The 11,796-nt window shown below is 49.3% G+C and overlaps 1 protein-coding gene across 1 annotated transcript; it reads right to left on the bottom strand.

The window, feature by feature from the left end:
• Positions 1-1,934: 1,934 nt before the first annotated feature.
• On the bottom strand, positions 1,935-9,578 carry UNG (uracil DNA glycosylase). The gene is made up of 7 exons (XM_084648634.1): positions 9,312-9,578; positions 8,365-8,577; positions 8,147-8,242; positions 7,577-7,674; positions 6,571-6,659; positions 4,445-4,623; positions 1,935-3,890 (listed from the first exon to the last, which is right to left on the bottom strand). Exons 1-7 carry the CDS (start codon positions 9,405-9,407, stop codon positions 3,750-3,752), a joined length of 912 nt encoding a protein of 303 aa, XP_084504760.1. The 5' UTR covers positions 9,408-9,578; the 3' UTR covers positions 1,935-3,749.
• Between the last annotated feature and the right edge of the window lie 2,218 nt (positions 9,579-11,796).

The following is an 11,796-nucleotide window of genomic DNA, read 5'->3' as shown; positions in this document are numbered from 1 at the left end:
CAAAGGAAAGGGGGAGTACGGGGGGGGGCTGGAACAGTGTGGGTAGTGGGGGGGCGGGGAGCCCCCGAGATGTAAACCCTGCATGTGATGGAAACCGCGTCAGGCCGAGGTGGGGGGGGGGGCAGCAGCAGCTCTGGGGGAGCAGCTCTGAGGAGCAGGGGGCTTGGCAGGTCCCTGGCCAACGACCGCTCGGCGGACCCCCCTCAGGCCGCGCAGGGAGGCCTTGGGCCTGGCTCACCTGCCCGGGGAAGGCGCCTGCGGCGGCGGCGGCTGCGTGCCGGGGCCAGACCCGCCCCCCCGGGGTGAGGGTAGCACGGGGCGGGGGTGTAGCGGCAGCCCGCGCCCCACCCTGCCCGCGGGGCCTGGGGAGGACGCGCCGCCCGGGGGGACCCCGCAGCGGGGGCAGCGCCCCGCGCCTGGGAGGAGGCCAGGCCGCACCTCACAAGCGGCCGGCTGCCATGGCAACCGAGGCCGGGCTCCCGGGGGGGGGGGGAGCTCGGGGCTCAGCCCGCGGCTCTTGCCCGGCGGCGCCCCGGGCAGCAAAGCGGCTCCGCTCGGGCCTGGCCCGGGGCGCGGTTTTGTTTGCGGCCGGTCCCCGCGGCCGTGCGCGGAGTTCGCGTTTGCAAAGGCCCAGCGCGGAAAGGCCCGGGGCTGTGAGCGTGCCTACGGCCCCCTCGCACCTCCGGGAGATGCGGCCCCGCGTGTGCCCCGTGCGGCTCCCTGCCGGCGCTTGCCGCGTCTCCGTGAGGCCAGCACGGCGCTGGGGAGTTCAGGCACAACGGCTACCCCGGAGGTGTGAAAACAAGTCTAGACACTCGGATCCAAGTCTGTTTGCATTTCGTTTTGAGCCCAGATCACTCCGATACGCTCGGGGCTTTCCTCCTAAGGTCTCAGAGCTCTTTATAAAAGGAAAGGCAAACCTAGAGCATTGCAAGGCGACGTCTATGTTTGACAGGCTAGCCCGTTTGCAGAGTAACCAGCTCCATGCCTCCTCCAAGCCTGGAGCTGCTGGAAATTCCAACCACAGTAAGAGTATATAAAACACTGGAAATAGTTCCACTGGAATTGTACAAATGCCCCTACACCAGACTTAAGGCCAGGGGGCCACGTTGTGTAGTCTAATATTCTCCAGTAGGGGCCCTAGGGAATGTTGCCTAGGGACTGCTGAATGGACTAAGAGAATGGCCTAATTATTGAAGGATACTATCGAGGCCCATTTTGGTGAAAGGTGTAAACCTTGCACATGTAAAGCGTTCTGCAGAAGGAAACAAGTGATAATGGTCTTTGACTAACAGCCGTGTTAGTCTGTATTCCCAAAAAGAAAAGGAGGACTTGTGGCACCCTAGAGACTAACCAATTTATTTGAGCATAAGCTTTCCTGAGCTACAGCTCACTGCATCCAATGTAGCTCACGAAAGCTTATGCTCAAATAAATTGGTTAGTCTCTAAGGTGCCACAAGTACTCTTTTTCTTTTTGATAATGGTCTGTACTTCAGCTGCTATGGAGGTAGCCAATATGGGTAATGGGTATATTTCATACAGGTGTTTGGTTTTTGTTTTTAATTTACAGGATGCCAGCTGAGGAAACACTCTCAGAAAGTGATATGTTCTATTTGACTCTTAGAGTAGAAGGAAGATTTAGATGAGGTGAGCTACTAGGTTTTATTTTCATTTGAATTACAGAGTTTAGAAGTACAAAAGAATATTTTGAGGGGAAAAAACAGGTCTGTGAAAACTGAAAGTAGGATGGAGAAGTAGGAGTAAGAGTTCAAGTTCAAAGATTACTATGTTTAATATGAATTTTTTTTGGAAAACAGTGTGCTGTAAACCGTTTTCCAAAAAAAATTCATATTAAAACATAGTAATCTTTGAGAAAACATTTATGATAAGAGGAACTTAACACGGGGGACGCTAAGTAAATGATTCCAGCACAATAGCATAAAGAAAGTAGAATTTTTATTTAAAAAACAACACCCTGGTTAAACAATATCTATAGAAAACATAGAATCTTTTCTTTTGTACTAGTGTTACCTACTGGGACAAAGATTCAGAAATGGCTTCTCCATACATAGGTACTAGTGTAAAATGTACTAGTATAGTACAAAATAAGGATGCAGTTTCACAGAGGGGATACACTAAACTTTTTCTCTACTCAGTGACAGTTAATAGAAAAGAATCAATTAATTCAGAGCTAGATCTGAAATCCTAGAATGTCATCAAGGCCCCACCTTGCTCCCACTGACATCAGGGGGAGTTCTGTCACCAACTTTGTGGGAGCAGAGTGAGGTCTTCAATTTCTATTGGAGCCAGCCATCACGGTGGCAAACAGATCCTTTTCTCCCTGAACATTTTGCTCACTGTCACTTCCATACTGCAGTTTGCAACATACTGAAAATAAAAAAATAAAAGGCAATAATCCACTTTGAAGTAGTTGACCCAACTCCTGTAGATCTTACTCAGGCAAAACTTCTATTGTTTTCAATGGGAATCTCAACTGAGCAAATATTGCTGGATCAGTATGGCATGAGAAATAGGTTTGCACAATCTAACCAGATGCCAAACAGGGACTATGAACAAGATTGCTCCCCCTTGTGATGTGCTAAAGAACATGTATCTTTTCAGAAGAAGGAACTCCGTAACTTTAGAGATGCTAGGCACCTCCAACTTCAGACCAGCTCTGAATGAAAGCAAAACTGTAATTACTGGTGGAAGAAAGGTACACACTGGAGGAGAGGAGGTTCAAAAAAGTGAAATAAAGACAATTCTGTTCATTCATGACTATGAAATGCACAGAACCAATTCTACATCTGAGGTGTCCTGATTTTACTGTACATTCAAACATGTTGAAGAGTGACATGAAATGTTCTAATACCATCCTGAAGGATCACCTTGAAGTTCAGCTGTCATCAGCAGGTACATATGCAGGTGACAAAAGACACGTAACTAAATAACATGAGAATACGTCTTCTGGAAGTCAGGCTGTTGTGGTAGTTAGAAGGAGGTGTTATATGCCCAATGGAACTTTATGGTGAGTTTAATACGATCAAAGTACTTTGCATATGAAAGAGAGAAACATCACTAATATTGGTCACAACTTCCCCAATTGTCTGGGATATTAGCCCTGAAATCCTCAGGGAGTTCAAAGGCATGTTCAGTAACACACACATCTAGTCCAGCTGCCTGATAGAAAACAATTGATACCTGGAAAATTAAACTGGGTTAAACAGATCTTTAGCAGAACAAACAGTAACTAGCTTTTTTGCTGTAAGAGTATAAAGGTGCTTCCATTTTCCCCCCCATGTTTAAATCTAGATTTTATGTTTGGGTAAATACAGGGGAGAAAATAGCAAATAAGATGTGTTTCACTAACCATAAAAGGGTGCTCACAAAAACTGAATTTCGTATAAGTTTAACTCAATATGAGAATTCCCTATATAGTTCCATTTGAGCAAAGAACAGACATGGTTTTTGGTTTGAGAACAGGCTAAACAGATTTTAGCTTAAAATTTTTTGACAACCTAGAAGTTTCATTATTCTTTACATCAAACTCTAGTTTTCCCCTTTAACATATACAGTATGTAAAAAAGAAAGATACTTAAAAGGTAGCACTTCTGCAAAGTAGGCCATTTTGTTTTTCAGTTAGACCAAGTGTAAAGAATAATTCTCATGCCAGCCCAATTTTTCAAGAATGGGATGATCCTTGATAGAAGGGCTATTTCAGGTTACACTCCCCAGTTCATGTTTGTAGCTCAGAGTGCTTTCCAGTCAATGGGATTCTTGCCAGACTTCTTCAGCAGTTCATTGGTTTTAGAGAAATGCCGACAACCGAAGAACCCTCTGTGCACAGAGAGAGGCGAGGGATGGACAGTCTGTAGAATATGGTGACGTTTCTGGAAGAAGTTAGAGATAAGAATGAGAAATTTTGCAGGTTTTCAGATCCTAGATGGAGGTTGCTCATCTGTGCTATTATCAAATACAGAAATGAAATTGCAAGTATCTTTTCATTATTCGAGTTAAAAACAAGAGCACATGGGTTTGCTATGAAGCCCAGGCTTTCTGCACTCAATAAATGGCTGCATTTCTAACAAACAGCAACAAAGAGTGTAAGATGTTCTGGGAAGTTTCCTAGGAGAGATGAACTACACATCGTAATGTTGAGGCTCTTCACACAACAGTATCTTAACTTCTTCCACACTGATTGTTCTTGTTCCTAGAGGATAAGCATTGTTGGAACAAAAAGAGGTGACAGAAGTGGACACGCACAGTGGACAGTGAACTTGAGACCCTTAACTGTCTACTTGCCTTTTTAGTTTAATAGTAGGCAGCAGCAACCAGTTTTTCCACTTATGACCAAAAGCCCCCTGTGGATGGCATCCTACCAAAATGTCCCAAGTGAAGCAAGAAGCAATAGGACTTCTAGAAAGATGGAATAATTAAACCATACCCTATCAATAGAGCTGCCTTTCTTCTGTGCATACGCTCCCCACAACATGAAGACAAGTCCATCCAAATGATTGTTTAGCCAGGACACCACTGCATCAGTGAATTGTTCCCAGCCTTTGTCCTTGTGTGAATTAGGTTGGTGTGCTCGGACTGTGAGGACAGCATTGAGCAAAAGTACTCCTAATCACAAACAAGACATGAACATATCAGTGTGGACAGAGAATACATGAATTAGTTTACAAAGTAGTAAGCTCTCTTCCAGTCTTTTGCTGGATCTGCAATGGTAAAAAAAATCATTTAATCTTTTGTTCACGGGAAACTATCAATAAGAGATACCAGTACAAAGTTTTCAAACAATCCATTTGTCGAAGCAGGGAGAAAATAAGTCACTAAGAAACCCATTTAAGAAACAGACCCATTTAGGGGCTAAATATAGTTCCTGTAAGTTAATAGTGCTTTAATGGAGTTTTCCTTTAAAATTACAGCATGCCCGCATAAACAGATTTACCACTATAATGCTGAGTCAGTAGCATTAAATCATAGGACTGGAAGGGACCTCGAGAGGTCATCTAGTCCAGTCCTCTGCACTCATGGCAGGACTAAGTATTATCTAGACCAGCCCTGGCAGGTGTTGGTCCAATCTGCTCTTAAAAATCCCCAATGATGGAGATTCCACCACCTCCCTCGGCAACTACACAGCAGCCAAGCCCAATTAAAAAAAAACAAAAAACCAAAAACTGAAATTAAATAAATAAATAAAAAGGATGCTATTTCACTCACTCCTCAAAGCTATTCGCCAGGCAAATAGAATTTTGCCAGAGTTATTACAGAGAATATACCCCAAGAAAAATTTTAAACTCTTATCTTTGTTAAAAAGGCCAGCACATTGCACATGTGCTTTGTCGGGAGAACATGAAGACAATTATTTGGTGTAAGGCCAAGGCTGACATGGTTAAGCACACGCTCACTTTTTACATGCTTCGACTCAGTATTATTTACCCGCTTTACGAACATTAAAAGGCTGGGGTTTTTAAATGGCTCCTTTTAATAAATCTCAGCCAAGTAGTTTGGAAAGTACCAATAGATCAGGGGTGGGCAAACTACGACCCGTGGGACCCTCCTGCCCAGCCCCTGAGCTCCTGGCCTGGGAGGCTGGCCCCCGACCCTTCCCCTGTTGTTCCCCCTCCCCACACAGCCTCAGCTCACTGCTCTGCCGGCACAATGCTCCGGGCGGCAAAGCAGTGAGCTCCTGGGGCAGTGCAGCTGCAGAGCCCGGCCTGACCTGGTGCAGCCGCAACGCCAGCCGCCGGTGCTCTAGGCAGCGTGGTAAGGGGGCAGGGTTTGGATAGAAGGCAAGGGAGTTGAATGGGAGCAGGGGTCCTGGAGGGGGACAGTTAAGGGGGGGGGGGGGTTGGATGGGGCGGCAGGGGGCAATGAGGGACAGGGGTTCCGGTGGCAGTCAGGGGACAGGGACTGGGGGGGTGGATGGGGCAGCAGGGGGCAGTCAGGAGCAGGGGTTCTGGGGGCAGTCAGGGGACAGGGAGGGGTGGATAAAGCAGGGGTCCCAGAGGGTCCACCAGGGAACAGGAAGGTTTAGATGGGGTAGGAGTCCTGTGGGGGGCCATCATGGGGGTGGATAGGGGGTGGGGACCGGGCCACGCCCCCCTCCTCTAACAGGCCCTCCATACAACTTCCAAAACCCGATGCAGCCCTGAGGACAAAAAGTTTGCCCCGCCCCTGAACTCGATTAGCATTGCTACTACAACCTACTCACTGAGGAGGAAGATCCCCACTTAGGCCACGTCTACACTTAAAAGCTTACAGCGGCACAGCTGTGCTGATAGAGCTGTGTTGCTGTAAGAGCACTCAGAGCCGCGTTATGCTGACAGGAGAGAGCTCTCCCTTCGAAATAATGAAACCAGCTCAACGAGCGACGGTAGCTATGTCAACAGCAGAGCATCTCCCGCAGACAGAACCCTGTGCACAAGAGCGCTTATGCCAGCACTACTTATGCTGCTCCGAGGGGTGGTTTTTTACACCCCTGAGCGACAAAAGTTTTGCCAACGTAAGTGCTAGTACAGACACAGTCTAAATGAAGAGCCCAGGAAGGATGAACGGATTGATTACCTTGCTTGGCCCACCCAGTTAGATCTCCATGACCGGGATGGGTGAAATCTTCTATGTCTGCAGACAGCTCTTTGAAAATATTTTCTAAACTGCAAACAAAAATAATGGAAGCGATTTTTAGAATATTTCTGTGAAATTATCAAACAGACAAGTTAATGATTGTGTATATTACAATTGAAACTTTTACCAAGAACTAAAAAACTGAACTCCCATTTAGGAAAGTTATACTCATCTGATGTGTATGACAGGTCCTTTTCTTCACCTCTCCCTTTAATTTATACCAAGTCCCTGATCCTGCTAACTTTTATGCAAATGCTTACTGAAGGCAATGGGACCACACTTCTGCTTAAAGGTAAGCATCTGTTTAAAGATTTGCAGGATGGAGGCCTGAGTAAATAACTGGATCTGGTAAAAAACTGGATCGGCATGGAAACCCAATTTCATAGGTTTGGAGCCCAAATCTGTGGAATACATCACCACCTTGGAGGAGCCAGAAGTCTATCTAGAATTCATCCATTTATTTTTGCAGTAATTCTTTCCCAGAAAGCTCTGGGTGCGGTAGTACGTGCCTGTAATCCCAGCTACTTGGGAGGCTGAGACTGGCAGATCGCTCAGAGGTTCTGGGCTGTGGTGCACTATGCCAATTGGGTGTCTGGTGCCACAGACAGCCTGTTTAGCGGGTGGCTGAAGGACTGGCTAGAACAACACGAATGATGTGTTGTGATTAGCGCTCTCTCTGTGAGGACTGATGGACCCATTGATCAAGGTGATCTTTCCCACAAAGCATACACCTTAAAATTCAATACAAGTCACTCTTCTGATACCTTTCTGCTCCCCAACAAGTAAAAATACTGGGTCATATGTTATAAAGTTAATTTTTCAGCAAATCACAAAACAATTACCTCAAAGGTAGTCAGAAAGGCAAAGTCACAAACAGCTGTATGTTTTTAGATAACCTACCTAGTAAACAGTGGCAGATTTTTAAACAGATAAAGCATAACCATACCTAGGTGGAGGTGGAACAGGTCTCTGGACGCTAAAGCAGAGTCCATGAGCTTGACTGGGTCCATGATAAGGATCTTGTCCCAAGATGACAACCTTTACCTGAACACAGACACAAATTAGTACTGATATGCCAGCAATATTTCTTAATATTTAGTACTTAATATATTGCTACAAAGCAAAAATTTGTAGATCAGAGCCAAGCTGCATCTGAAAGAAAGCAGTGCAGAAACGGGGAAGGCCTGGGGAAAAGCGGCCAAGAAAACAGCTAAAGTTTTTAAGAATATTATGTTGTAGTTATGGATGGAAATAACCAATGTATAAATCCGTATTTCAGTATCTAGATGAGAAAACAGGGGCAAAGTATACAAACGCTACAGGAGACAAAGCAGGGTTCACATCCTAAAGCACATCCTAAACCTTCCAGGGAGAAAACCATGAAGAGTGGAACACATGCGTGGCAGCCTGGAGCCTGACTGCAAATGCAGCTTTCATCCTATTATCAAAAACAACAAAAGGCGGCAAATCCCGACTCTCTCCCCGGCACTGCAGGGGTCGCCCCAGGGACACTTACCTCTCGGATGTCGCACATCTGCGTCCAGGTGAAGACTTGCTGCGGCGGTGGGTAGACGGTGTGACGTTTTCGCTCGTCTGCTACAAATGCCGTTAGCTAGAGGAAGCAGGGGTGGTGCGCGGTCAGTACAGGCAAGGGAGAGCGGCGGGCACCGGCCACCTACAGAGGAGCTGCCGCAACAAGACGCTCCTCCCCCGGGCAAAGCCTCCCGCGCTCACCTGGGAGAAGTAGGGCTTAGTGAACTCCCCCGCCAGCGGCCGCCTCCAGCCCTCTCCGAACCCCGCGGGGACGCTCCGCGAAGCGAGTCTCTGCAGAGCCGCCTCCTTGTTCCTGCGGATCCGCTCCAGCTGCTCGGGGCTCAGCGGAGGGGAGCAGGGCGAGGCCTTCCCCGATTCATCTTCCACCGGCTTCTGCTTTTTGGCGAAGTTGGCCTGGCGGTCGCGACACAAGAGACTGCTACAGGGGAGGCGCAGCACGCGGCGGCCCTGCCCCGCGCGGAGAAACCAGGTGCAGGCCCGCCCCATGGTGGAGGGAGGGGCGCGCCGGGCCGGGAGGGCGCAGCTCGCTCCCAGCCACCCCGGGGTACCGCAGGCGAGCTACTGTGGCCGGAGCGTCCGGGCTCGGGCGCAGTGGAGGCCGCTTGGGGCCCCCAGCCTAGGCGGGGCTAAGTCACAGCTGCTCCCTGCGCCGCGCAAACACGTGGCTGCTTCGCGGGAAAACAGCGCGTGTTTCCCCCATGGGAGCGCCCTTCCTATTGGACGTTCAGTCACAGAAAGCGCTCCTGGCACTCTAGCCGCGCCCTCCCGTTCCTCATTGGGCGCTGGCAGGGCCACCGCTCCCCTTATTGGCCCCTTGCTATGAAGGCCCGCCGACTGACCTCCCCGCGTTATCAACCCCGCCCAGTCACACTCCTCCGATTGGACACGGAGAATAGAAAACAGCTCCCTACCGGCCAGTGACTACCGAAGTCCCGCCCAGTTGTCTGGCCCCACCCCTCTCCCAGCTCTGCGCTCCCATTGGACCGTGGGTCACGGAGAGCCCTCCTATTGGTCAATCCCCCAAAGCGGCGCCGCTTTGATCGGCGGGACTTTTAAATGAATTGTGCTCCGGGCTCGCCGCCTCGCCTGCCCGGATTGCCCCCGGGTCCCGCCCGGCCCCTCGGTACCTCAGCATCCCCGCCCTGCTCCGGGGAGCGCTCCCGCTTCCTCGGCGGCGGCGGCGCCGCGCGGAAGAACGAGTGCAGCGTCTTCTGGCCGATCATGCCGGCGGCGGGTGGGCTCCGCGGGTCCGGCCACACACGGGACCCGGCGGCGGTCCGGCCAGCCGAAGACAGGCGGCCTCTTCCCCACACGGGAGCCGGCAGCGGCAGTGGCAGTGGCCGGCGGCTGCCTGGCTGAAGGACTGCCCGAAATTGGCGCCAAGCGAGTGCGCATGCGCGGGGAGGGGGGCATGGGCGTAGCACGTGCAGGAGAGGGACCCTAGACGCAGTCAGCGCGTGCGCATTAGGGCAGTCTCCTCCCCCGCCCCTCAGAGCCCTCACGCGCGTGGGTAGAATCCTAGAATCTCAGGGTTGGAAGGGACCTCAGGAGGTCATCTCGTCCAACCCCCTGCTCAAAGCAGGACCAATCCCCAATTTTTGCCCCAGATCCCCAAATGGCCCCCTCAAGGATTGAACTCACAACCCTGGGTTTAGCAGGCCAATGCTCCAACCACTGAGCTATCAGGCTTTGGTTTTCATTCCCAGTTCCCGTGTGGATCTAACCCCCCTGCCCACGCTCAGTGACTCACCCCGCCCACCTTTGGGTCTGTCCTGCTCCCCCCTGCTGTGTGTATCCCACCTGCCCCCCACACTCCCCTCTGGCACTCCCATGCATCCCCCTCCCCCTGTTCTCCTGAGGGGTTCACCCCCGCTTCACTCTAATCCAGGTGCTGTGTGGCCTGCAGGCAGATGGGGTGGAAGCAGCAGTGAGGGGGGCAATGACAGAGCATCGGGGAGAGGCGGGCTGCACGGCCCGTAGAGTGCCCAGCCCCATGGGGCCCTGACCCTGACAGCTCTTTGGGTGCTGCTGTGATAGAAACGGAAGAACTGGGCCTGAATAAAGCAGGGGGATGACACCAGGAGGGGACACGAGCCTCAACTCCAAAGGTACTGCCCAAGTAGTGGAGAAGCTAGTTCTGCCCGTTGAAAGCTTTGGCTGTGCTTGTGTGGTTTGTCGTCCCAAGAAGGCAGAGCGAACATGCACACTTCTCCCCTCTGTTCTTGCAGTCAGCCTTTGTCCATTCCCAGCCTGCCCTGATCTTGTTTTCAAACTCAGAAATTGGCACTTTGAGGCTGGCCACCACATCTCTCTGTAGCTTCAGTGCAGTGCAACACAGGTGGGTTTTGATGGATCAGAACAAGGGCTATTTGGCAAGCAAAATAAAATAACTGAACTCTTACATGACAGGTTCCTCAGAGCTCTTTACAAATGCTAAGTAACTCATCCTATCATCCTGTCAGAGGAAGCTGAAAAAAATCAACAGGGACTTGTGTGCATTACAATTAAAGTTAATTATTATTGTTTATATGACTGCACCTGGTTAGTAACCTCAACACATTAGGGCCTCATTGTGCTAAGTATTATACAGATGCTGACCCTGCTAACCCTGAGTTTACACTCTAAATAGAGGAAAGTGACTTACCCAAGGTCATCCAGCAAGTCAGTGGCAGAGCCAAGACTAGGACCTACATCTTCTGAGTCCCAGCCTATCTCCTTATGCAGTAAACCAGGCTGCCTCTTAAGTTGTGCCAACGACACTAGGGGTCCAGAACACCATGGCCCTGTCAGTACAACTGTGAATAGCACTTGCACCTCAGTTTCATTCCATGCATGCCCCTCTTCTGCCCTGTCTCCGTCCCCTTTGCATTTAACTGATCCCCTCCTAAGTACACCTACGCCATAAATAAATAAATAAATAAAATTTAAATATGGTACTAACATGGCATTTGCCACAACCCATCATTCACTCCGCTGGTGTGTTCTACCCCTTTTCCCACCCTGGATCTATCTGGTCTGTTTAGATTGTTAGGTCTTTGGCATAGGGACTGTTTACTATTCTGTGTTTGTACAGCACCTGACTATGGGCCCCATTCTTGATTGGCCGTCAGGCACAACTTTAATAAAAATGATTAATAATATAACTGATGTGGGATAAATCCCTCATTTGGTCATTTTGTTAGCAAAGGAGTGAACACACACGTGACATGGATCCTGGAATGCATGCATGAAATGCAGCCTTAAATTTTCTAGGCCAGAACACTAGGAGCTGTGCTATAATGAGTGTTTACTAAGCTATACACATTACAATAAAAGTAGGTTTCAGAGTAACAGCCGTGTTAGTCTGTATTCGGAAAAAGAACAGGAGGACTTGTGGCACCTTAGAGACTAACCAATTTATTTGAGCAGGAGCTTTCATGAGCTACAGCTCACTTCATCGGATGCATACTGTGGATGCATCCGATGAAGTGAGCTGTAGCTCACAAAAGCTCAGGCTCAAATAAACTGATTAGTCTCTAAGGTGCCACAAGTCCTCCTGTTCTTTTTACAATAAAAGTGACATTGAGTTTTGTAAAGCCTTATATGAAGCCCTCAAAGCCATACAAAATAAAT

This window comes from Lepidochelys olivacea, assembly GCF_965140295.1.
Source record: "Lepidochelys olivacea isolate rLepOli2 genome assembly, chromosome: 15".
Taxonomy (NCBI): Eukaryota; Metazoa; Chordata; order Testudines; family Cheloniidae; genus Lepidochelys; species Lepidochelys olivacea.
The sequence above is the reverse complement of the archived record's forward strand: the minus strand, read 5'-3'. Positions and strand labels throughout refer to the sequence as shown.